Source organism: Erinaceus europaeus, chromosome 13 (genome assembly GCF_950295315.1).
Source record: "Erinaceus europaeus chromosome 13, mEriEur2.1, whole genome shotgun sequence".
NCBI classification, from domain to species: Eukaryota; Metazoa; Chordata; class Mammalia; order Eulipotyphla; family Erinaceidae; genus Erinaceus; species Erinaceus europaeus.
Genome location: NC_080174.1, coordinates 72,500,138 through 72,527,860, shown reverse-complemented (window position 1 = coordinate 72,527,860; position 27,723 = coordinate 72,500,138). Strand labels below are relative to the sequence as shown.

Below are 27,723 nucleotides of genomic sequence, written 5' to 3'. Positions count from 1 at the left end.
CGCGGACCCGGCATGAGGGGCGGGGCCCGGCCTGGAGGCGGGGGCGGGTTCGGGGCCGGTGACCTGAGCGCCCCGGGCTCGAGCCCCCCTCGACGTCGGGGCTGCGCATGCGTGCTCGCGCGAGAGCGGATCTCGAGTCGGTCAGGCCCCTAGGGAAGCGGGTTGAGCGGTAGAAGGTAGGCTGCGCGCGCCCAGGCACTTGCCGAGAGGGAAAAGGCCTTTGGGCGGGGCCACGGAGCTCCACCGGCGAAGTAAAGGAGGGTACGGGGGTGGGGCTAGGGGCGGGACCTACGGGTAGTGGAGTTACGATATGCGCGTGCCCGGGAACCGTGTGCCAAGAGAGGGGAGGGGCCGAGGGCCGGGACACGCCGCGCGGAGGGGGGCGGGGCGTCCTTCTTGGAGTGGCGACGTACGCGTGCCCGGAACTCGGCCTGCGGGCGGGGAAGGGCGGGGCCTGCGGGCGGGGTGTCGGAGTGCGAGTTGTGCGCGCGCGCCCGGGATCTCCAGAGTGGGGCGGGGCTGGGCGCTGTGTGCTGGGCGGGCCTAGGGATCTCGAGCCCGGATTGTCCGCGCGCCCGGAGATAACGGGAGGCCCAGGCGAGCGGGCGGGGCGGGGCGGGGCGGGCCTGGCGGGCGGAGGGGAGGAGGATGCTGGCGCCGGAGGGGAGCGAGGGGAGAGGGGAGGCTGGGGGCCCGGGCGGGCGCGGCTGACTCTGGTCTCACCCTCCCCTGAGCCCTAGAGACACACTTGCTAACCCACCAACTTTTCTGCCCCCCAGAAGAACAACTGCAAAGCGAGATCGATCTGGTTTAATTAACCTATTCACCGTCATGTAACTTGTCTAGTTGTAAATTACATTTTTAAAAAACATTTAATGAAAGAGAGACGAGAGCCCTGATCAGTTCTGGCGGTGCGGGGGATTGAACTTGGGTTCTTGAAACCTCAGGCATGGAAGTTATTTGCATAAACATTCTGCTGCCTCCCCTGACCCGTAAATTACATCGAATGCAGGATGCAGGCTCGTTTTGACGTATTTTGAGGGAGGGCCTGCAGAAGTACTAGTGCTTAGGATAGGTCCTCTGCTCTTTGCATGGCCTGGGACTGAGAAGGCTTTGAAATGGAGGAGAGAAGGTGGAGCCAGGGGTGTTTGCTTTTCCAGAGATGCCAAACTGTGTTCCCAGGGAGACAGAAGGCTGGCCGGTTTCTAAGTTACACAGGGGTCCCCAGTGGCTGGTGTTTGCAGGAAAGGTTTGAGGAATCCAGTCCTAAACGTTCAGGCCACCTTCTGCACCCCATAATGACCCTGGGTCCATACTCCCGGAGGAATAAAGAATAGGGAAGCTATCTAGGGAGGGGATGGGATATGGAGCTCTGGGGGTAAGCACTGTGTGGAAATGTACCCCTCTTATGCTATAGTCTTGTCAATAATTCCATTTTATTAAAAAAAGGAAGAAAAAGCTCCGGCCCAAGGGCTGACCAGAGAGAAGGTGAAATGGAAACAACCAGGGGGAGTTTTTCCAGAAAGAAGAACCTCATAGGGCCTGGAGGTGAAAGGCTGTTTTATGTGACCCTGGGTTAATTGAACAGGACAAGACTTACGGGGAGTTTACGGTCAGAGGTCCTTAAAAAAATGCACAGATTGGCTTCTTTGATAAACTGAGGTTCTGAAGGGAAACATTTTATTCAGAGCATAACATCCCAAAGGAATTAAGATGTATCCCAAATCTGCACATGGGAGTTGCAGAAACAACATGTATTCGGGTTTGCTGCATGAGTATCTTTGGGCTTGCTTTGCTTCTGTTAAACAACAAAAGAACCTTAGAGCCAGTCCCTGCCATTTCTTCTTTTAAGTAATTGCTCCCGACACAGGAAGTAGGAGAGATATTGGTGGGCATAGGAGGAGACGCTTTGGCTTTGAGCCTTGACTCTCTGTGGGAGCATCAGGCAAACCTCCACAGATGGTGGAGCAGTGCTGTGGTGCTCTGAAATAATAAAGAGTGAAAAATTTGGCCCGGAAGTGGTAGAATCACATTTGAAAGTTTCATATTCAAGAGAAACCAAAGTACCACCCCAGCACATGAGGTATCAGGATTCAAACCAAAAGCCTCAGGCATGAGGGTCCAGTGCTGTGCTGCTGAGTCATTCATTTACATCCACCATGTCTTCCTGTTTTTCACGTAATAGAGTTCAACTCTCCCTTCAAGAGTTATAAAAGAAAATTTCCGATCGTTATTCCATTTGTGCACACATGTGGTATTAAAAATTGTAGTTGTGGGCAAGGGTAGATAACACTATGGTTATGCAAAGAGACTCTCATGCCTGAGGCTCCTAAATCCCAGGTTCAATCCCCTGCACCACCATAAGCCAGATCAGAGTAGTGCTCTAGTTAAAAAAAAAAAAAGAAAGAAAGAAATTGTAGCTGTATTTCTCTCTAATTTATTTCTTCCTTTTTTTTTTTTCTTCCTCCCCAGAGCACTGCTCAGCTCTGGCTCATGGTAGTGCTGGGAAAATGATCTAGTTCGGGAGTTGGGCTGTAGCACAGCAAGTTAAGCGCAGCTGGTGCAAAACGCAAGGACTGTGTAAGGAGCCGGGTTGGAGCCCCCAGCTCCCCACCTGCAGGGGAGTCGCTTCACAGGCGGTGAAGCAGGTCTGCAGGTGTCTGTCTTTCTCTCCCCCTCTCTGTCTTTCCCTCCTCTCTCCATTTCTCTCTGCCCTATCCAACAACAACGATGTCTGCAGGTGTCTATCTTTCTGTCTGCAGGTGTCTTTCTCTCCTTTTTTTCTTTTCCATTTTTCTTTCTTTCTTTTCTTTTTTCTTTCACTCATTTTCTTTCTTTTTTCTGGATGTCTGCAGGTGTCTTATCTTTCTCTACCCCTCTCTGTCTTCCCCTCCTCTCTCCATTTCTCTCTGACCTATCCAACAACAATGATGTTAATAACTACAACAATAAAACAGCAAGGGCAACAAAAGGGAATAAATAAATATTTTTTAAAAATCCTTTAAAAAGAAAAAGAAAAAAGGAAATGATCTAGTTCTTACTCTTTCAATCTCCTTCACATAACATAGTTAATAGAAGAGTATGCACATCTCTTCACCACTGAATACGTGTGGCCTTACAGTGCCCTACTTAAACGACCCTACCTAAACCACTGGTTGCACGGCTGCCCATTTTCCTTAACTCTGGAGTTTAAAGACAAAAGCTAACTTTCAGTTGCCATCTTTGTCATAGATTATAATTATCTTTTACTACTAGCTCAGTGCCGTCCCTCACCTGGTTTTTAATTTTTTATCTGATGCAATGCCATGCGCCCTTAAACTTGGAACCTCTCGCATTAGTGTTTACTGTAATGACACTGCACTAGTCCCTGGGTACTAACTTTCTTATGTTGGGAGTACAGCCATAATTTCTTTTTTTATTAATTTTAAAACAAGATATGGGCTGAATAACAAAGAAAAATTATGGGTCAATCTCACTTAGAAAAACTCCTTTTTTAAAAGATTTTATTAATTATCTTTATTTATTGGATAGAGACAGTCAAAAATAGAGAGGGAAGGAGAAAATAGAGGGGAAGAGAGACAGAGAGACACCTGTACCCTTGCTTCACCACTCACAAAGCTTTCTGCCTGCAGATGGGGACCAGGGGCTCAAACCCAGGTCCTTGCACATTGTAACATGTATATTTAACCATGTACGCCACTACTTGGCTTCTTAAAAATTTTTCTAGAGACAGTATAACCAAACTGATTCCAACTATGGATAAAAATAATAAAGCTTGGCTATGTAGATAGTTTATGGTGGTAACTGGAGACGCTGTAACATTAAACAATTTTCTATCACATTAGTAACCTGAGAGAAAATCAATCCCTATGATCCCATCTTAGTAATATTAGAAGAGCATTTAGTCAAATGTAAAGCTCATTCAGGCTTAAAGCGGAAAGACCCTAGCAAACTAAGAATAGGGGATTTCAGTAACTTGATGAACAATGTCAACAAAACCTTTAGTAATTACACATTTAATTTAAGGTAAAGTATTAAAAAATACTGTATGGTAAAGAACAAGATTTTTTTTTTTTGGTTATTGCTGGGACAAATCCACTGCTCCTGGAGGCCATTTTTATTGATCTATTGATGAAATTGATATTGATCTATTAATGAAATTGAGTTGGAGTCAACATTTCAAGAAGTTTTCATGTAATGGTAGTAAAACTGAAAAAATATAAATTTAAAACTTGGATAATTGAGATATAAAGAATAGAAGCAAACACATTCTGAAGAATTTGCCCTACTTTTTTTTTGCTTCTTTTAGAAATTTTTAAAAAATATTTATTTTATTTATTTATTCCCTTTTGTTGCCCTTGTTGTTTTATTGTTGTAGTTATTATTGTTGTCGTCATTGTTGGATAGGACAGAGAGAAATGGAGAGAGGAGGGGAAGACAAAGAGGAGGAGAGAAAGATAGACACCTGCAGACCTGCTTCACCGCCTGTGAAGCGACTCCCCTGCAGGTGGGGAGCCGGGGTTCGAACCGGGATCCTTATGCCGGTCCTTGTGCTTTGTGCCACCTGTGCATAACCCGCTGCGCTACAGCCCGACTCCCAGATTAATCAATTTTTTTAATTAATCAAATATTTTTATATTCTAGCTTTTCTTCTCTGCTGTCCTTCTTCCTGGAACTCTTGCTCTATGCTTTGTTAATGTTTATTTTAATAGTATTTATTCTTAACATCCTCAATACTATATTACCTTATATTCAATGAAACAATTTCACAGAAGTACCTTTCAGAAGGTACAGTCTGGTTAATTGTGACCATATAGGATAGCCTGTTTTTAAGCACTTTTACTAATTAAAAAATATTTCTTTTATTTATTAGCTAGAAACAGAAATCAAAAGGGGAGGGGAGAATAGAGAGGAGCAGAGAAATACACCTGCAGTACTGTTTCACCACTCTTGAAGCTTCTACCCTGTGAGTGGGGACTGGAGGCTTGAACCTGGGCCGGGGCACGCATTGTATCATGTACACTCAACCTGTTACACTACCACCCTGCCTCTACTGATTTATTTTTATGAGAGGGATATAGACAGACTGACCAGAGGGTCTTTCATCTAGCATATCTGACAGTGCATGGGGTCAAATCTAGGACTTTAAGGCATGCATGCAAGTCCAGTCCTCCACCGCTAAACTATCTTCTCAGCATCACCAGAAATGTTTCTCTGCTGGTCAGTTCACACCCACTTTCCTGGGAAGCTCTACAGAGTAACTGATTTCTTTGTTCTTGGAAGTTTAGGTGGGTGGGAGCTGGGTTGAAGTTTTACTTCGTTGTGCTTCAATGTGGGTAACTCTCAAAACACCTATAATAATTAGTAGTTGCCAGATGCAAATAAGTATTAAATGTCTGACTCCTTACATATAAAATCATGGGCAGATGTTTAGTGTTAGAAATAAGGACCATCATTACATTTGGTAAAGAGGGAGGTGTAATCATTAATAGGGTGAGGAAGGAGGTTTTCTCAGGTGCTAATAAGGTTCTGTGTCTTCACCTGGATGATAATTACTTGGTTGGTCCTTAACTTGGGTGTAACAAAAAAGTGTGCTTACTTTGTGAAAGCTTGAGTAATATGTTATGGGTTGTTTTTTTTTCTTCTGTATGTAAGTTATAATTCATAATAGGGAGGAAAGTTATAATTCCTAAGTTATAAAACTTGTAAATCATAAAGGGAGGAAACTATTATACAAAGCAGCAAACCAACCCATAAACAAAGTTACCAAGAAAAATCAAGCCACATAATGCAAGAAGATGTTTACAGCACACGCTACAAAGGTTTTGTATTCAGAGCATTTTAGAATATTTTTTGTGCTTTATTTTTTGAATATGTCATTGATTGATGTTACATATATAGAGAGGGGAGAGCAGGGGTGGAGAGGTTCAGAAAGATGGAACCAGAAAATCACTCTGGCACATGGGGTTCTTGGGGATCAGAATCAAGCACACTACTCACTGCACCACCTCCCAGGACCCAGAATGTTTGTATTTATTTATTTATTTCACCAGGATTATCACTGGAGCTCAGTTCCTGTACAATGCATCCACTGCTCCTGGCAGCCTTTTATTTAATAGGACAGGGAGAAATCGGGAGGGGGTGAGAAAATAGAGAAGTAGAGAGAGAGAAAGAGAGGCACCTGGAACATTGCCTCACCAATCACGAAGCCTCCCCCACTGCATGTGGGGACCCATAGTGTGGACCCGAGTCCTTGAGCATGCTAACATGCCACTGCCCAGCACTCAGGATTTTTTTTTTTTTTTTGCCTCCAGGGTTATTGCTGGGGCTTAGTGTCTTAATCTACGAATCCACTGCTCCTAGAGGCCATATATTTTTTTTCTGTTGTTACTGTTATTGTTGCTGCTGCTGTTGTTATTGGATAGAACAGAGAGAAACTGAAAGAGGAGGGGAAGACACGGGGAGAGAAAGACAGATACCTGCAGACCTGTTCCACTGCTTGTGAAATGACTCCCCTGCAGGTGGGGAGGGGGCTCAAGCTGGTATCCTTACAGTGGTCCTTGCGCTTCCTACGATGTGAGCTTAGCCCAATGCACTGCCTACCGCCTGGCTTCCAAGACACTTTATTTTTAAAACACCTACAAATTAAAAAAAAGACCAAAAATAAAAAAGAAGAAAGACAACCCAGTAGAAAATGGACAAAGATAAGGCTGGGAGAGAATTCACGTGGTAGAATGCACGCACACTTTGTCATGTTTGAGGACTGGTCAAGCTTCCAGCACTGGACGGGAGCACTATGCACAGCACTGTTCAAGCTTCATGAATGGTGGAGCAGTTCTTTTTTTTTAGTATTTATTTTATTTATTCCCTTTTGTTGCCCTTGTTGTTTTATTGTAGTTGTTGTTGTTATTGATACTGTCATTGTTGGATAGGACAGACAGAAATGGAGAAAGGGGGGGAAGACAGAGAGGGGAAGAGAAAGATAGACACCTGCAGACCTGCTTCACTGCCTGTGAAGCGACTCCCCTGAAGGTAGGGAACCGGGGGCTCGAACCAGGATCATAACTTATGCCTGCCCATTAACGCTTTGCACTCAACCAGCTGCGCTACCACCCGACTCCCCGGTGGAGCAATTATGTGGTTGCCCCTTTTCTATCTATTCCTCTATGTCTGAAACTTAAAGGAGAAACAGTCTATCTGAAGCAGCAAGGCCTTCCTGGGAGGGAGGGAGGAAAAAAAAAGAAAAGAAAAAGAATATGGATAAAAGATTAGACAGCAAATAGCAGAAAACGTCTGCTCAGCCTATAGTTATATGAAATTATAGTTAGCTCCACTAATAATCATAGAAATATGAATGGCAGGGCAGGGGAGATATCATAATGGTTATGAAAACTGACTCTCGTGCTTGAGACTTCCAGGTCCCAGGTTCAATCACTGGCACTACCATAAGCCAGAGCTGAGCAATGCTCTGGCAAAAAGAAAAAAGTATATATATGGCTGTCTTGAGATACCATTCCACATCAAATGTCAAATGTCTAGCAATACCAAATTGGTGATAATATGAAAAAAACAAATGATGATAAAAATATAAGGTTTTTTTTTTTTTTAAAAGATTTTATTAATGAGAGAGGAGAGAGAGAAAGAAAACAAGACATCACTCTGCTACATGTGCTGGTGGGGATTGAAATCTGGGGCCTCATGCTTAAGAGTTCAACCCTTGGGAGAGTAGATAGCATAATGCCTATGCAAAGAGACTCTCATGCCTGAGGTTCCAAAGTCCAAGGTTCAGTCCCCTGCTCTACCAGAAGCCAGAGCTTAGCAGTGTTCTGGTTAAAAAAAAGAAAAAAAATCCAACACTTTACCCACTATGCCAACTCCCAGACTGTGAAAATACAAATTGTTACAAAGAAAAACCAAATTTATTAATTTCTTAGAGATATACTTATTCTAATTTTTTCAATTTTACTTCTATATATAAAGCTTATTTCATAAAGATTTTTTTCACGTTTATAAGGATTCACCCACAAATATGTGTGTTGCAAATGTGTTTATAAGAGGAAAAAATTGGAAACAGATATAAATGTCCATCACTAAAGGGGTGGAGAAATAATAGCAGTTAAAATTAATAAAATATACTTAGATGTATCCGTGTGAGAAAATCTTGAAAATATAATATTGAATGAAAAAGAAAAAAAAAAAAAAAAGATTGGATATATATTGTGAAACAATCTGACTTTTAAAAGAACAGTGTGTGTCTGGGGGCTAAAAGTATAAGAAATAATCAAAAAACATCATCTACTTCAGAATAGTTGTTACTTCTGGGCAAAGAAAAGAAATGGGGCCAGGGAAAGGCAACTTACTCCTCAAGAAATAATTTTAGTAGCTTTGGCAAAGAAATGAATTGTTAGCAAATCCAGGGACTGGGAGATAGCTCCCTCATAGAGTACATGCCTTGTAGTGCCTGAAGCCCTGGTTTGAGCCCCAGCACCAGGAGGGAGCACCGTGGATGGTGGAGTGATGCCAAGGTGTCTCCGTGCCTCTCTCCTCTCTCGAGTTCTCAAAAATGAAAAATTGATGCAGTGAAGCTGTTCAGACAGTATAGCTACAACTGTACTATCTCCCCAGCAATAAATATCTTTTTTTATAATTTTATTTATTTATTATTGGAGAGAGACAGAGATAAATTGAGAGGGGAGAGAGAGAGGTAGAGAGACACTTGCAACCCTGCTCCACCACTCGTGAAGCTTCCCCCCTGCAGGTGGGGACCAGGGACTTGAACCTGGGTTCTTGTGCACTGTAACGTGAGCGCTTAACCAGGTGTGCCACCACAAAATATCTTTTTAAAATGTAAAATATCTTTTAAAATGTAAAATACGTTGTTTACTACTTTACTTAGTATTTGAGTAATTAGATTATGATGAAACATCTTTTAAAATTTTTTTCCGTGCCCCAAGAGGTGATGCACTGATAAAGTTCTGGACCCTCAAGCATGAGATCCTGAGTTCAATTCCTAGCAGCCTCGATGCCAGAATGATCCTCTGATTCTCTTTCCCTCTCTCTCTTTCTCGTTAATATCTTTCTTTTTCTTTCCTTTTTTAGTCATTGGGGCTTTACTACTCCAAGCTGACTTTTTCAGATAGAAAGACAGAGGGAAAGATGCCATAGCACCAAAGCTGTGGGTCTAGCACAATAATGTCTAGCTTGAACCTTGGTTGTCCGCATGACAGAGTAGGCAAACTAATCAGGTGAGCTGGCTTGCCAGTCCCTAAAGCATATTTTTATGCTCCAGACTTTTTTTTTAAGCTTCCTTCTTTTTAAAAATTTTTTTATTTATTATATTTATTTTCCCTTTTGTTGCCCTTATTGTTTTTCATTGTTGTTGTAGTTATTGATGTTGTCATTGTTGCATATGATAGAGAGAAATGGAGAGAGGAGGGGAAGACAGAGGAGGAGAGAAAGATAGACACCTATATACCTGTTTCACTGCCTGTGAAGCGACTCCCCTGCAGGTGGGGAGCCGGGGGCTCGAACCAGGATCCTCATGCCGGTCCTTGTGCTTTGCGCCATGTGCGCTTAATCCACTGTGCTACTGTCCGACTCCCTGCTCCAGACTTTTAAAATTTCAGATATATAACAATGATAAGTATTTCTTAAGGATTTACCCACTAACTCATGTCACTTTGCTACCTGTTTCCCTCTGATTGCTGAGGGCTTTTAATTTTTGAAGAAAAAAGATGGCAGAGCAGTCCCAGACTTGTTTTGTAAAGTGGAAAAGAGAAATAATTATACCTTATAGATCATCCTGGGAGAGGTCAGAAGTTAACTTATGTAAATAAACTCTTAGAGTCCTGCCAACAAGTCTTGCTTGGTTGTTAAGCTGTGTGCCAGGCAACAGACTTTTTCTCCTCTCTTTCTCAGATAAAGTTCAGACTACAAAGAAATAGCTTTTGTTATTGGCATGTTATTATTTTATTTGCAGGTTAAACACTTGAAGATGAGAAAATTTGATCTTTGTTTGAACTCTGAAGGGGCTGAAGTGATTTTGGCTACATCAAGTGATGAGAAACACCCACCTGAAAATATTATCGATGGGTAAGAATTATTATCCTTTTTCTCTTGAATTTTTAATCATAAGTCAGTAAATCCCTTGCATGAAAAAAATTCTCTTGAGTTCTGGGGTCTTGTATTTTACAACTGCTGCATATAGGTAATAAATGTCTGATAAACAAGATTTTCTGGCAATATGTAAGTTTGGTGCCATTTTGAAGCTAATTCAGAGTATATATAGACTTATGTTCCCTTTTTAAGATGATCTTTTTATACAAATAACTTTTTTCTCCACCAGGATTATTGCTGAGGCTTGGTGCCTAGATGGCCATTTTCCTTTTTTTTTTTTTTTTATTGAGGTAAGAGACAGAGATAGAAAGGTACAGAGAGACAGAGAAGAAGAGAAACACCTGCAGCTTTGCTCCACCATTCATGAACACCAGGGACTTGAACCCAGGTCCTTGCTTATGGGTGACATGCCCTCTATCAGGTGCATTACTGCCCAGACCCTATACAACTTAATTGTTTTGTTTTGTTTTTCCTGAGCACTGCTCAGTTCTGACATATGGTAGTGCTAGTAGGGATTGAATCTGGGCGCTCAGAGCCTCAGACATGAAAGTATTTTTGCAAAATAGCCATATGCTGTCTTCACAGTCCTAAAAATAGCTTTTTGTTAAATGGTTTAACAAGTCATATTTTCAATCAGCTACCTTGTTTTACAGAATTTTACATTGTAGCATCTGGTTATGGTTTCCTTCCAAGGTTTTTTTTTTTTTTTTCCCCCAGTTAATAGAAATGGAAACATTGTCATTTTCAATCTACTGCCTATCTCCTTCCAGGTTTAAGTAACAGATTTGCTGGACGGAAAGCTTCCCTTCTCTATCCATTTGTATTATGTGGTTCTCAGTTTCTTGATGTCACTACAGTTTGCACTCTTCAGGCGCTAGAGCTTTTTCTTGGAAATGGAAAATCTCACTTTTGGACCTTTAAATTTCAAGAAGTAGTAGTTAATGGAAGAGCGCCCTTTTATTTTTATTTTTTCCATTTTTGTTTGTAATGAATAGTGAATTACAAAATTATAAGGCTACAGGGAATAGTTCAACACTGCACTCATCACCAAAATTCTGTATACCCACCCTCTCTCCCACCTCCTAAAGATGACCACCATAGTTATTGTTGTTGTTCTCCTTCTTGTCCTTGTTGTTTTTTTATTGTTGTTATTTCTGTTGTCGTTATTGGATAGGACAGAGAGAAGTCGAGAGAGGAGGGGAAGACAGAGGGGGAGAGAAAGATAGACACCTGCAGACCTGCTTCACCGCCTGTGAAGGGACCCTCCTGCAGGTGGGGAGCCGGGGATCCTTATGCTGGTCCTTGCGCTTCGCATATGTGCGCTTAACTTGCTGCGCTACCGCCCAGGCCCCAACCACCATAGTTCTTGCAAAGTCTTAGAGGCAGACTGTTTTGCTTTGGTTTTGAATCAAGTCTCTAGATCCTACATTTGAGTGAAACCGTCTGGTAGTTGTCTTTCATCTCTTCATTTCATTGAGCATAGCCACTACCAAGAACTCCTTTTAAAAATAGTTCTAGATATTTTTATTGTCCTCTCTAATCCTCTTTCTTGCTACTGGTACATTGGCCAGTGATTGACTCAGAATCATATAATTTTGGAGGTGGGAAGACATACAAGTTCATCTTAGCTGAGCTTTTCATTTTATATTTGTATTAAGAGATCTAGTGTGTGGGGCAGGGGATACAGGTCCAAAAAGGATGACAGAGGACCTGGGGGGGGGGGGTTGTATTGTTATATGGAAAACTGAAAAATGTTATGCATGTACAAACTATTGTATTTACTTTTGAATGTAAAGCATTAATTCCCCAGTAAAGAAAGAAAAGAAAGAAAGAAAGAAAGTCATCTTGGGGTCTAGGCGGTGGCGCACACGGTTAAAAAAAAAAGATAGATCTAAAGAGGTCAAGTACTAATCTTGGTATGACGACGGCAACTGTTGTAACATAAATTATGTGGTTCTTTGTGTTCTGTTATGATATCCATGTATCTGGATAAAATTCTACCAACTCAGCCTCTACCTAAACCTAGTGACTATCTCTTCTCTGAGCCCTTAGTTTTCCTTTGTGGTAGACTCCTATAGAGTTTGCTGTTTGCCTCTTTTACCTTTTTTCCCCTTTATTGTATTATTAATTTTTAAAAGATTTATTTTGTCAGTGGTAGAGTATAGGACTTGTATGCACGAGGTCCTGTACCATATATGTGAGAGCAGTGCTGTGGTTCTGTCTTATAAAACAAGTAAAAAAAAAACTTTTAAAAAAGATCTGTTTGGGAGTCAGGCGGTAGCACAGTGGGTTAAGCGCATGTGGTGCAAAGCCCAAGGACCAGCGTAAGGATCCCGATTCGAGCCCCCAGCTCCCCACCTGCAGGGGAGTCGCTTCACAGGCGGTGAAGCAGGTCTGCAGGTGTCTTTCTCTTCCCCTCTTTGTCTTCCCCTCCTCTCTCCATTTCTCTCTGTCCTAACAACGATGACATCAGTAACAACAACATCAATAACTACAACAACAATAAAAAGATAACAAGGGCAACAAAAGGGAAAATAAACAAATAAAAAATTTTTTAAAAGATCTATTTACCTACTTTATGAAAGAGAGAAAGACACCAGGGCATAGGGTATCAAACTGGGAGCTTGATGCATGAGTAACATCTACTCTACTTCCTATTAAACCAGTAGTATGTCTTATTTATTTATTTATTTATTTATTTTTGCCTCCAGAGTTATTGCTGGGGCTCAGTGCCCGCACTACAAATCCACTGCTCCTAGTGGCCATTTTTTTTCCATTGTTGTTGCTAATGTTGCTGCTGCTGCTGCTGCTGCTGCTGCTGCTGCTGTTGGATAAGGCAGAGAGAAATTGAGAAACGAGGGGAAGGCAGAAAGGGGGAGAGAAAGATGGACACCTGAAGACCTGCTTCACTGCTTATGAAGTGACCTCCCCTGCAGGTGGAGAGCCAGGGACTCGAATTGGGATCCTTGTGCTGGTTCTTGGACTTTGTACTATGTGCTCTTAATCCAGTGCACTATTGCCTGGCGCCCATATATATATTTTTTTAAGATTGTATTTATTCATGAGAGAAAGAGAACCAAAGCACCAGTCTGGCACATGTGCTGCCAAGGATTGAACTTGAGACTTCATGTTTGAGAGTCCCGTGCTTTATCCACTGCACCACCTCCCAGACCATAAGAGTATTTAGTTTTGAATATTTGCCTCCTCTCTCAAAGCCAAAGACTTGTCCATCTTACAATGTTAAAAAAAAATTGTTTGTTAAATTAGACTATCAAATAATACATCAACTATTAATGAACTGATATTGGCAAGTGGCTGAGAATATATGCAATATGCATATATGTTTATATGCATGCATATTACTGTACATTTACTTACATCTTTATACATTTCATAGATGTCAACATTATTTGAACCTCACAGTGAGCTTTCCTTATTGTAAAGATAAGGAAAATGATGATCAACAGTAAAATTAGTTGCTCAGAATCAGAACCAACATTCTTCTTGTCTTGCCACTAGGGTTATTGCTGGGGCTCAGTGCCTACATGATGAATCCACCATTCCTGGCAGCCAATTCTTCATTTGTTTTCTATCTTTCTCTCTTTCTTTCCTTTCTTTCTTCCTTTTATTTTTTTATTGATTTAATAATGGTCGACAAGATTGTAGGATAAGAGAAGTATGATTCCACACTATTCCTAACACCAGAGTTCCGGGTCCCCTCCCCTCCATTGGAAGATTCCCTATTCTTTATCCCTCTGGAAATATTCACCCATTATAGAAGATCTGGCTTATAATTGTTTCTCTACTGGACATGAGCTTTAGCAGGTCAATCCATACTCCCAGCCTGTGGGGCTTCAGAGTGATGGGGTTCCAGGGTACATTGGTGAGGTCATTTGCCTGGGGAAGTCAGGTTGGTGTCATGGTAGCATCTGCAACCTGGTATCTGAAAAAGCATTAAGATATAAAGAACAACAAATTGTTATTAATAATCAGGAACCTAAAAGTAAGAATATAGCTGATGAGATTTGGTGTCTCCATTTTGGAAAAAGCTAGGAAGTCTTATTTTAGGTATATTGCAAGGGGAAAAAAAAAAAAAAGCACAAGTAGGGGCCAGGCAGTAGCGCAGTGGCAGTGTGTTAAGTGCATATGGTGCAAAGTGTAAGGACCAGTGTAATTATCGCCCTGGTTCCCCACCTGTAGAGGTGAGGGGGGATCGTTTCACAATCGGTGAAGCAGGTCTACAGGTGTCTGTCTTTCTCTCCCCCTCTGTCTTCCCCTCCTCTCTCAATTTCTCTCTTTCCTATCCAACAATGACGGCAATAGCAACAGCAATGATAAACAACAAGGGCAACAAAGGAGAAAAAAAAAAGGCCTCCAGGAGCAGTGGATTCATAGTGCAGGTACCCAGCAATAACCCTAGAGGCAAAAAAAAAAAAAGTACAAGCAATCAATGCCAGTGTGAAAATGGATGCTGACTGAGAGTAAGCACAAATGAGTGAGAGGAAGTGATTGTTATTTTGATGGAGTTCAAGAGATGGGACTAAAAAGTGAACCAGCTTATGCAAAGAAAGAAAGGGCTTCTCTAGGTCTGGAGAATCTCATCTGCTAAAGCGCAGGCACATTATACTGGTTGATGTGTTTGTAGGATTTTAATTGGCCCAGTGTGATTACAGTAATGGCAGATGACACTGTAATGGGAGACGATATACTTTAATGATGGAACCAGATTGTACAGGATCATAAAATACAATACTAAGAAGATTCGATGTGTAGGCAATAAGGGGCCACTGAAGGCTTTTAGACAAAAGCAACACCGATTCTATGTTTCTATTGTTTATTTTTATTTTTTTTATTTCTTTATTGGGGAATTAATGTTTTACATTCAACAATAAATACAATAGTTTGTACATGCATAACATTCCCCAGTTTCCCATATAACAATACAACCCCTTCTAGGTCCTCTGAATCCTTCTTGGACCTGTATTCTCCCCACCCACCCACCCCAGAGTCTTTTACTTTGGTGCAATATGCCAATTCCATTTCAGGTTCTACTTGTCCCACTTCAGGATCTTTTCTGATCTTGTTTTTCAACTTCGGCCTGAGAGTGAGATCATCCCATATTCATCCTTCTGTTTCTGACTTATTTCACTTCACATGAATTTTTCAAGGTCCATCCAAGATCGGCTGAAAACGGTGAAGTCACCATTTTTCACAGCTGAGTAGTATTCCATTGTGTATATATACCACAACTTGCTCAGCCACTCATCTGTTGTTGGACACCTGTGTTGCTTCCAGGTTTTGGCTATTAAAAATTGTGCTGCCAAGAACGTATGTGTACACAGATCTTTTTGGATGGGTGTGTTGGATTCCTTAGGATATATCCCCAGGAGGGGAATTGCAGGGTCATAGGGTAGGTCCATTTCTAGCCTTCTGAGAGTTCTCCAGACTGTTCTCCACAGAGGTTGGCTATGTTTCTATTGTTTAAGAAAACAAAAAAGGAAAATATATATTGATATATCTCTGTTCATGGGAAAGAAGAAAAGTTGGGAGGAACTAGAGGCAGAGTGAACAGTTCGGAAAGAGCTGCCAAAATCGAAGGGTTGCTTATTTTATTTTATTATTGTTATTACTTTAATTCTCAGTCACTAGAATGCTATGATTATTTGGTTACTCTTCCCTCTTGTTCTTTAAAATCAACTATAGGAATCCAGAAACATTTTGGACCACCACAGGAATGTTCCCTCAAGAGTTCATTATTTGTTTTCACAGACATGTCAGGATTGAAAAACTTGTAATCCAAAGTTACTTTGGTAAGCAAACCAGACATTCATTTTCCTCTCGTAATTTTCCATGGGCAGAAGGAATATATATAAACTTTTGGCCGAACACAAGTTTTTTTTTTGTTTTTTGTTTTTACATCATGGAACGGAGTTTTATTGCTGGGATGGGAGGTTGGGAAGTGTGGGTTAACTGCCTTGAGCACAATTAGCCTCTGAAATTGCACATTTGAAACCTTCCCAAGGAACATCATAATTTCCATGCAGTTTACTATGTGAAAGTCTTTGGCAAAGGACTCTAAGAAACCAGCTTGCCAAAATGTTAGTTTCTTTGACATCTTTATTCCAGATTCATTTGGCCTGGGGTTCTCTGTCAAATTCTTTCTGAAAATCTGATAACTTGGATTATTTGTATTGGATGGTATCAGTTCAACTATTAATAATGGCATTTTCAGAGGGATTTAGGAGGAGACTCTCACTGGAACATCACTGTAATCCGTATGTTTATTGAAGTGATAAAATATCAGATAAAGTCATGGCAGGAAACAGAATACATCCCAGATGGTTTGAATGAAGAGATGTGATTGATGCAATTACTTACAAAATTATGGTCTCAGTTAAGGAATGATGGGACACCCAGAAACTGGCCACAACAGGAAGCCATTACCACCTCCAGGGCCCTTGAGAACTGGAGCCTGTGAGTAAGGGCCTGGCTGGCAAGAACTGTAATCATGAAGTGACAGAATTACTGTCTAAGACATGGTTCCAAAGCAGCAAGGGAGTGGAGAGAAATATAGTCTGCTCATTTCCCAACTGCCCTCCAGTTTCCTCCCAGCGCCTCCCATTTGCCAAATCCAATTAGCAGTCAGTGGAGAAGTGCGTTCAGGTGGTGTAACCCACCAGGAGTCTCCCCCGCCCCCACAAGACACAGAACAGAGACAGGCAAGAGTGAGCTTGGCTTAGGGACACTAGAGAAAAACCAGTGCAGCAAGATGACCACTCCCAGGGCCTAGTGGCAGTACACCTAGTTGAGCATACACATTACCATGCACAAGGACCCGAGTTCAAGCCCCTGGTCCCCACCTGCAAGGGGAAAGCTTTACAAGTGGTGAAGCAGTGCTGCAGCTGTCTCTCTCCTTCTCTATCTTTCCCTTTCCTCTCAATTTCCCTCTTCAAAATAAAAAAAACATGTTTAAAATGAAAGGAAGGAAGGAAGGAAAGAAAGGAGGGAGGTAACCACTCCCAACAGGACTCTCTTCCATCATTAGTAGTAGAGGCTCTGGAATCAGACAGACTTAATATTGCAATGTCAGTCTGGCACTTACAGACCCTCTGTCACTGAACACTTTGTCTAACTTCTCTGAGTCGAGTGACTTTTTTTTTCTTCTTTCTATTCTATTTGATAGAACAGAGAGAAATTGAGAGGAGAAGGGTAAGAGAGAGGGAGAGAGAAAGACACCTGCAGGCCTTCTTCACTGCTCCTGAAGCTTCCTTCCTGCAGAAGGAAAGTGGGGACTCGAACCTTGGTCCTTATGGATGATGATGTGCACACTCAACTGGGTGCACCACTTCCTGGCCCCCGGGATGACATTTTAAAACATCCTTCTTCATCAGTAAAGTGGATTAAAAGTTCCTTTCTCCTATGATTGTACATTGGGTTGTCAGAAAAGTCATGACATACTCTGGTTTTCTATGCAAAAAGGCATCATGGGTAGGGGTAGATAGCATAACGGTTATGTAAAGAGACTCTTGTGCTGGAGGATCCAAAGTTCCAGGTTCAGTCCCCCCCATACCACCATAAGCCAGAGCTGAGCAGTGCTCTGGTAAAAAAAATAAATAAATACATAAATATATATATATATATATTTTAATATTTATTTTATTTATTTATTCCCTTTTGTTTCCCTTGTTGAATAAATAAATATTTTTTTAAATGTGTCATGACTTTGCCAACAACCCAGATAGTTAGGTGTGAATGATTAAACATGCCTGACTCAAACATAGTAATTTCTCCATAAAGTCTATGACTAATTATCACTAATAGTATCACTAACAGTATATATGTATTTTAAAAATCTGGGTGGTATCAAATTCTCCTAGCTCTGAGTTGTATACTTAAAATGTTTGTAAGGTCACAGTCACACAAGCCTGCATATTACCATAGGGACACTTGAGAGAACAATGATGCTGAGTTGCTGACACCACCCCACTCCTTCCACTCCATGCTGTGCAGTTCCATCAGATTTTGACAGTTTCAGACAGGGGGAAAGGAATATAAGAACAACAGTAAGTTAGAATTATGTAGATAGCTAACATGTGATTTATGCTGTCTATTTTCAATGCCAGTACGGACCTTGAGGATTGAAAAAAGCACATCTAAAGAGCCAACTGATTTTGAGCAGTGGATTGAAAGAGGTATGTGCTTGTTTCACCAGCATTGTTCTGAGTATTAGGGAGCAGAGAATTGCCTTTTCAGTCTATTATTTATAATTGGACTGTATTTTTGGTGGGAAAAATGGCCTAGATTACTTTTTTTAATTCTTTTTTATTAATGATTTAATACTAATTTACAAAAGTATAACAGGGGTATAATTCTTTTTGTTGTTGTTGTATTTTTTTAATTTTTATTTATTTCACCCCTCCTGTCACCAAAGGTCTGTGTCTCCATCCCCACACCCATAGATAACCACTATAGTTCTCCCACAATCCTGAAAATTGGCTGACATTTTTATGTTCAGTTGTTTATGTTCCGTATATGAATTCCATTTATAGTTGTCCTTTACCTCCTTACTTGCTTTACTGAGCATAATCTTCTCCAATTTCATCCACTTTATCCTAAAGGCTACAATATCATCCCTTTTTATTGCTACATAATAATGGTCGATTGAGTATATGTCCCGTAACTTTTTTGTAACACGTGCCTTCAGCCAGCTGCACCACCACCTGGCCCTTGTCCCGTAACTTTTTTATCCAGTCATCTGTCCAAAGGCATTTTGGTTGTTTCCATGTTTTGCTATTGTGAATAAAGCCTCTTATAAACATGAGATGTGTGTATGCCTTCGAATTACTGTTGTTACATCTTTTGGGTATATGCCTTTTGGGCATATGCTGGGTCATAGTGTATTTCCATTTGTATTTGTTTAAGTATTCTCCATACTGTTTTCCAGAGTGGTGGTACCAGTTTACAGTTCCACAAAAGTGTAGCAGTTTCTCTCTCTCTCCTTATCTTCTCTCTCTCTCTCTCTTCTTAAATATTTTAAATTATCTTCATTTATTTATTGGATAAAGATAGTCAGAAATTGAGAGGGTAGGGGGAGATAAAGAGGAAGAGATACAGAGAGAACCTGCAGCACTGCTTCACCACTCGCAAAGCTTTCCACCTGCAGTTGGCAACTGGGGACTCAAACCCAGCATTGTAACATGAGCACTCAACCAAATGTGCCACTATTCAACCCCTCCACATCCTCTCCAACACTTACTTCTCCTGTTTTTTTTTTTTTTAATATTTATTTATTTATTCCCTTTTGTTGCCCTTGTTGTTTTATTGTTGTAATTATTGTTGTTATTGATGTCATCGTTGTTGGATAGGACAAAGAGAAATGGAGAGAGAAATGGAGAGAGAAGACAGAGAGGAAGAGAAAGATAGACACCTGCAGACCTGCTTCACCGCCTGTGAATTGACTCCCCTGCAGGTGGGGAGCCGGGGGCTCGAACCGGGATCCTTGAGCCTGTCCTTGTGCTTTGTGCCACATTCGCTTAACCTGCTGCGCTACCACCCAACTCCCCCCCCTTTTTTTAATGGAGCCCATTCTCACAGGTGTGAAGTGGAATCTCAGTGTGCTTTTTAATTTGCATTTCTCTGATGGTGAGTGAACTGGAGCATTTCTGCATAGGTCTGGGGCCATTGTATCTCTTCTTTAGAGAACCATCTATTCATATCTTCTGCCTACTTTTTTTTTTTAATTTCTTTATTGGGGATTAATGTTTTACATTCCACAGTAAATACAATAGTTTGTACATGCATAACATTTCCAGTTTTCCATATAACAATACACCCCCACTAGGTCCTCTCATTCTTTTTGGACCTGTAGTCTCCCTTCCACCCACCCCAGAGTCTTTTACTTTGGTGCAATATGCCAATTCCCATTCAGATTCTACTTGTGTTTTCTCTTCTGATCTTGTTTTTCAACTTCTGCCTGAGAGTGAGATCACCCCATATTCATCCTCTGTTTCTGACTTATTTCACTTAACATGAATTTTTCTTTTTTTTTTATTTAAGAAAGTATTAATTAACAAAACCATGGGGTAGGAGGGGTACAATTCCATACAATTCCCACCACCCATTCTCCATATCCCCCCCCCTCCCCTGATAGCTTTCCCATTCTCTAGCCCTCTGGGAGCATGGACCCAGGGTCATTGTGGGTTGCAGAAGGTAGAAGGTCTGGCTTCTGTAATTGCTTCCCCGCTGAACATGGGCGTTGACTGGTCGGTCCATACTCCCAGTCTGCCTCTCTCTTTCCCTAGTAGGGTGGGTCTCTGGTGAAGTGGAGCTCCAGGACACACTGGTGGGGTCTTCAGTCCAGGGAAGCCTGGCCGGCATCCTGATGACATCTGGAACCTGGTGACTGAAAAGAGAGTTAACCTACAAAGCCAAACAAATTGTTGAGCAATCATGGACCCAAAGCTTGGAATAGTGGAGAGGAAGTGTTAGGGGGGGGTACTCACTGCAAACTCTAGTGTACTTCTGCTTTCAGGTATATATTTTGTAGTAGTTTACGCATACATGTGAACATATGCTCTCTCTCACAGAAACTGGTGTATATTTAGGTTTTGGGACTTTGTTAGAAAGTGAACCACCAGAGATAAAAGGAAAGGTCTCACCCAAGTAATGAAGCTGAAGGGTTGTCATTCCACACGTGAAGTCTCTGGACACAGTCTGAAGTGAAGCATGTTGAGGTGGCAATCGTTGTATTGGTTAGGTTGTGATCAGCAGATGCAATATTATTTGATATGGACTGCCTACTTTTTAATTGGATTTTATTTTTGTTGAGCTGTATTATTTCTTTATAGATGTTAATATTAACTGCTTATCTAAAACATTGTGTGCAAATATCTTTTCCCATTTTCTGGGTTTCCTGTTTATCCTTATGGAGTTTTCTTTTGATGTATAAAAAAATTTTAATTTAATATAGTCCCATTTATTCATTTTTGGTTTTGTTTCCCTTGCCCATGGGGGGGGGTCTCCAAATACATCTTTAATGTTAAGGTCCTGAAATGTTTCACCAGTGTGTTCTATGTATTTTATAGTTGCAGGTTTAATATCCATTTTGAATTAGTTGTGGTACATGGTGTTAGGTGGTGATCTAGTTTGATTTTTCTGCATGTAGTTGTCCAATTCATCCAACACCATCTGTTAAAGAGACTTTCCCCCATTGGACAGTTTTGGCCCCTTTATCATTTATAATGTGTATCCATGTGTTTAGATTTAGTTCTGGGCTATCTATCCTGTTCCATATGCAGGAGTATAACTCCACACCTTTCCCGCCACCAGAGTTCTGTCCCCTTTTCCCCCACTGAAAACTGTATTAGTTATCCCAAGATCACAGATATGGGTTGACTATTATTTTTATAACTATCTATTTGTATTTTGTGTATTTGCCCATTTTTTCCCCTGGTGGTCCTGCCTTCTCTTCCTTTCTAAGTCACACCTACTACTTCTAAGTGTCCTTCCTCCCCCCCACTTCTCTCTCCGGGTCCTGATGGAATTGGAATTCAGAGCCCTCTGGTCATCTTTTGCTAACATTTAACCTCTGGGAGCATGAACCAAAATTGTTTATGGGGCGCAGAAGGTAGAAGGTCTAGCTTCTGTAATTGTTTCTCTGCTGGACATGGGTGTTGGCAGGTCAGATCTAGGTATTCTTTTTATAATTTTTTTATATTTATTTATTTTCCCTTTTGTCACACTTGTTGTAGCTATTATTGTTGTTGTAGAGCTAGGTATTCTTGAAACACATCTGGGGTCTAGAAAAATATAAATTTGTATATAAAATTGCTTCTTTATAAACTAGTTGCATAACTGCTAATGTTATTTAATTTTTCTGAGTTTCCAAGTCCTTAGAGAATTAAAATCTTTAGCTCTAATTCCCCATCTATTGGGAATATAGGAGAAAAAATTATTTTGATTCAAATGAAATTAGTTTCTAGGGAATCAGGCAGTAGTGCAGCGGGTTAAGCGCAGGTAGCACAAAGCATAAGGACCGGATCTCAGTTCCAGCCCCTGTCTCCCCACCTGCAGGGCAGTCGCTTCACAGGCAGTGAAGCAGGTCTGCAGGTGTCTATCTTTCTCTCCCCCTCTCTGTCTTCCCCTCCTCTCTCCATTTCTCTCTCTCCTACCCAACAATGGTGACAACAATAAAACAACAAGGTCAACAAAAAAATAAATAAATATTAAAAAAAAGAAATTAGTTTCTAGAGGTCTAGGCAGTGACACACCTGGTTAAGCACACATATTACAATGCACAAGGACCCAGGTTTGAACCCCACCCCTAACCTGCAGGGAGGAAACTTCTTGAGCAGTGAAACAAGTATGCAGGTGTTTCTCTGTCTTTCTCCTTCTCTATCTCCCCACCCCTCTCAATTTCTTTCCATTCTATTAAAAAAAAAAAAAAAGGTCAAAGTCACTAGGAATGGTGAATTCATGGTGTAGGCACCCAAGTCCCAGTATATCCCTGGTGACAATAAATAAATAAATATTAATTTCTAAATGCCAGTAGTTATTAGTACATGACTTAAATAGATTATGTTTCCAAATGCGTGATGTGATTAAATCATCACCAAATAAGTAAACCTGTCCAAATACTATATATATATATTTAAAGGTTTCTGATATTAGATGCCAGAAAAAAAGTCCATTGGACAATGTAATTCAGTATTATAGTATATAATACTAATACTAATATAGTAATTCACTATTATAGTGAATATTTACTGTGAGAAACAGAACTCTCTGGTCATTACTCTTGGACTCAGAAATGATTCCTTTCAGACCTCCAATTATTAATAGTAACTTGAGCCTTAGAAGAATGACCTCTTATTAGTGCCTTACTATAGGGCTGGGGAGATAGCATAATGGTTGTGCAAAAAGATTTTCATGCCTGAAGCAATGAATTCCCAAATTCAGTCCTAAATACCATGATAAGCCAGAACTGAGCAGTGTTTCAGCTCAAAAAATTTTTTTTTCTTACTTTATCTTCATTTACTATAAATTGCATTTGTAGTTCCTTTTTATTTATATTCACTAGAGGTTTTTTTTTTTTTTTTTTTAGGATACAAATATTTTGCCTTTCATATAACGGTTTATAAGATTGTAAGATTTCAGAAAGGAATAGAGTCCTACACCATGCCCACCACCAAAGTTCTGTGCCCTCCCCCCCAATAATTTATTTATTTATTTTTAATGAGAGAGATACAAAGAAAAGGATAAAATAGAGAAAGAGACCAGAGCTCAGCTCTGGCTTATTGTGGTGCTGGGGATTGAACCTGGCACTTCAAAGCTTCAAGCATGAAAGCCTTTGGTACAACCTTTATGCTCTCTCCCTGGTTCCCCACCCCAACAGCCAGCTATAATTATTTTAGATCTAAATCTATCTTACCCATCAGTAGTTTACCAGATTGCGTGCTTTGCTGCGCTTACATTTCAGCAGTTATTCCTATGTATTTTGAACCTTAACTCATTTCTGTTAAACTTGTATTTTAGATCTAACACACACAGAAGGGCAACTTCAAAATGAAGAAATTATAGTAAGTAAATATACTTTATAGAGATAAACATTATTTTTCAGCCATCACAACATGTTTAAGTTATAAACCTACCATCATCCTAAGTTATCAAAGACTTTCCTGATGCTATAGATTTTGTACCTAATTAACTATTAAAGATAATTTCAGTATTATAACCTAAATGTATCATTTATAAATTAGGCTCTTAAAAGCTGTTATTTCCTATAGACAGAATGACAACAGAGATAAAGAAGAATTTAGTTATCTGGGACAGACACACACACACACACACACACACACTGCTCATTCATTTCTTTTGAAGTTCTTATTTATTTTGCTTTCTTTCATTTGATTCAGCAAGGCTTTTAGATTAGAAATGAAAAAAAAAAAAAAACAACCAATGCCAAAATGAAGTGTTCATTTAAGCATGAAAAGACAAGGGAGATTTCAGATAAGGGGAACTGGAGCATAGGATCAGCAGCAAATAAGCCAAAGAGAGATGAGGTGGAAAGAGAATCAGCATTTTCTGTTGGCTTTGTCTGTCAAGTGGAATGAATGCCTGTTGGTGAGGAAGCTGCTGCCTCATCAGGACTTACTCTGCTCCTGTTAGTTTTCAGCTTCAGTGGCCCTGGTTTTAGACAAATACAAAAACAAAGCAAAACAACTAGCTGTGTGTATTTGGGAGGGGGGTATTAGTTTTTCTTGATTAAGATTTCTCTAAACTGAAGGTCAAAGTAATAATTTGTTCAGTGTTTCCTTCACAACTTTCTGGGAGTTGCCGTGAAATGAGTGTTTTAACCAAAGTTTCTACAAGAGACTTTTGAATGCTATCAGTTTTCTTCTCTGCCACCCAATCTTACCCACTGACTCGGAAGGTCTGTTGGGTCAGGAAAATAAATGATTAATTAGGCTGACTTTTATCTTGTTTTTTTTCTCCATTTTTTACTAATGGGCTATGACCTGTAAGCCGATGCTAAATATCTTGTTTCAGAACTCACTATAGGTCAGAGAGGGTTGTAGCACTACAGGCCATTTAGAAAATAATAATGAGGGTTGAGAGGCTGGAAATCATCCGTCACTTGGTGTTCCGCCACAGCAACTTTAATCATACTTGTTTTCTTGTCCATTGTCAACTATATACATAGCACCTTTACAGCTTCTAATAGTAATATAGTGATCTTTTTAAGTTCTTTAATTTATTGATTTAATAATGATTGACAAGACCATAGGATAAGAGGGGTACAATTCTACACAATTCCCACCACCTGAGTTCCGCATATCATCCTCTCCATTGGAAGCTTTCCTATTCTTTATCCCTCTGGGAGCATCGACCCAGGATCATTATGGGGTGCAGAAGGTGGGAGGTCTGGCTTCTGTAATTGCTTCTCCAGTGGATATGGGTATTGGCAGGTCGATTCCTACCCCCAGCCTGTTTCTATCTTCTAGTGGGACAGGGCTCTGGGGATTTGGGGTTCCAGTACACATGAGTGAGGTCATCTGCCCAGGGAAGTCAGTTGGCATCACGGTAGCATCTGCACCTTGGTGGCGGAGTAATGGAGCTGAAGGGTTGACATTCCATGCCTGGCATCTCTGGACACCATCCAAAGAGAAACATGTAGAGGTGGCACCGGGTGCACTGATTTGGTTGAGATCAGCAGATTCAGTATCAAATGCTTAGGATCAAGAGAAGCATGAAGGAAAAGGAGCCACGCCCCAGAGGTTCCAGGACTGGGAGAAAGTAATGGGTTTTATAGAGAATGGGGAAGGTTCCTGCTGCCTTAGAGTTTAAGAAGGAATAGATATTATTATAACCAAGTTATTGACAACTTCGTTTACTTTGAAAACCACAAAGTCAGGATCTGCCGTACCTTACAAGACCGCACCATGATTTATGTCAATTAATGCTATTTACAAATAACTGTATCTTATATATTGGCAAGACCGGTTGCTTCTGGTCTCCCTGCTCTAAGATTATAGGTGATTCCATATATTTTTTTAAAAAATCATTATTAGAAATATATTAACAATTTAAGCCCACTGTTAAAATTCAACCAGGTTATCAATTTGTAACCTTAAGTGCTTAGATTGAAGGAATAGATACTCAGAACTGTGGTCTGTGCATCAAAAAGCTCAAGACATTCAATCTGTGTTTCCCTCTCATATTGATTAAATAGTGACTTATAAGACTGTAGATTAACAGGAGTGTATATCAACACCATTCCCACCACCAAAGGTCTTTTTGTCCGTACCGCCACCCCCTCTATAGTGGAGCTGAAAAATCTACCCTCACCCTCCACCCAGAGTTTTTACTTTGGTGCAGTACTCCAAACTCAGTCAAATTCTGCTTTGCGTTTTCCCTTCTGTTCTTCTTTCTCAACTTCTGATAAATGTTTTCCTTATCTCTCTAATATCGCTAGCTTTGTAATTTTGTTAAAATTAGATATATGCATGGAGTCAGGCGGTGGCGCAGCAGGTTAAACACACGTGGCACAAAGCACAAGGGCCGGCATAAGGATCCTGGTTTGAGCCTCCGGCTCCCCACCTGCAGGGAAGTCACTTCACAGGCAGTGAAGAAGGTCTGCAGGTGTCTGTCTTTCTCTCCCCCTCTCTGTCTTCCCCTCCTCTCTCCATTTCTCTCTGTCTTACCTAACAACGACAACATCAGTAACAACAAGAATAACTACAACAACAATAAAAAAAAAATCAAGAGCAACAAAAGGGAAAATTAAATATAATTTTTAAATTAGATATATGCAAAAGGCAAGTGTTAACTAAATTTCCTTCCCTCTATCACTGTAATTAATATGACAGAGGATATCTTGTACATGTTCCCACTACTACAAACTTCATCTTTGAAATAATTTATTTCTCTCTCTCTCTTTTTTTTTTCTTACTAGAGTACTGCTCAGCTCTGGTTTATGGTGGTAGTTGAACCTGGGACTTTGATACCTCAGGCATAAAAGTCTTTTTGCATAACCATTATGCTGTCTCAGTCAGCCCTTTAAAGTATTTTCTAAGATTAAATTTCAAGGAGAAGCATTATTGGGTTCACATATTGATATTTGTAGCTTCTGAGCTATATTCCCAAATGACTTCTAAATAAATTATATAAATGTAATAGTATAGTAATGTTTCAGACTACTGTGTGCTGAGGTCACTACTGAACAAAGAAAACATCTTAATAGGAAATATATTCTAGAAAGAGATCTGATCCACCTGAACATGGAAAAAGTAAAAACAAAAGCAAGCAAACTGTTTCTAAGACTTGTGAGAACTTTGGTGGTTATCTCTGGGAGGTGGAAGGGTGGGGACATGAAACCTTGGTGGTGGGTGTGGTGTGGAGCTAACTACACACTATAATCTTACAATCCTGTAACCTACTATTAAATAAATAAGTAAGTAAATACTCTTGAAATATACTTTGAAACTGATCAGAATGTACAGTTGCAATTTTTAGCTTTACCTGATATTTTCTGTCAAACCAAGACTGACTTGTCATCTGAGTACTTTTATATATTGCTAAATGTGTATAATGTTACTCTTGCATCAAACCCTTTCTCCTGCTAATTGCTTAACAGTTCACTAGAATTGCTAAAAGGATTCATATCGATTTTTCTCCCCCTGCAGGCACGTGATGGCCAGGCCACTTATTTGAGATTCATTATCTTGTCAGCCTTTGATCATTTTGCATCTGTGCATAGTGTTTCTGCAGAAGGAATAGCAGTCTCAAATTTTTCTTAGGTACTATAACAAAATATCTTTTGCTGATGTTTTTAACAGAATAGTTATTTAAACATTAAATTTCCAGCAATAGACTTTATTAAAGGAATTTGTAGCAATCGTCTCCGTTTTCATTTATTTACTCTTCAGTAAGATACAAAGGAATTTGTTTTCCTCAGTGAGCTGGGATGGCCTCCATGAAAATACCAGAAAGCTCTTGCTTCATCATATAGTTGAATCAAGGGAGTTTGACCCATAAATACTTGTAATACACCATGTTTTCACAGCACCTCATATAGAGCCCTTCAAATCAAAGTGCATTAATTTTGAT

The 27,723-nt window shown here is 40.4% G+C and overlaps 1 protein-coding gene across 5 annotated transcripts; it reads left to right on the top strand.

Moving 5' to 3' along the window:
- The first annotated feature begins 25 nt into the window (after positions 1–25).
- Positions 26–27,511, top strand: IFT25 (intraflagellar transport 25). Of its 5 annotated transcripts, none has more exons than XM_060206228.1 (6): positions 26–176; positions 9,980–10,092; positions 15,886–15,926; positions 18,240–18,308; positions 23,650–23,693; positions 27,300–27,511. In XM_060206228.1, the coding sequence occupies exons 2-6, from the start codon at positions 9,995–9,997 to the stop codon at positions 27,411–27,413; spliced, it is 366 nt and encodes a 121-aa protein (XP_060062211.1). In that variant the 5' UTR covers positions 26–176; positions 9,980–9,994; the 3' UTR covers positions 27,414–27,511. The 5 variants fall into 5 exon arrangements, with proteins under 5 accessions (XP_060062211.1, XP_060062212.1, XP_007534267.1 ...); XM_007534205.3 differs by having other exon boundaries at positions 39–176; positions 15,820–15,926; XM_060206227.1 differs by having other exon boundaries at positions 149–261; positions 15,820–15,926.
- Positions 27,512–27,723: the final 212 nt, after the last annotated feature.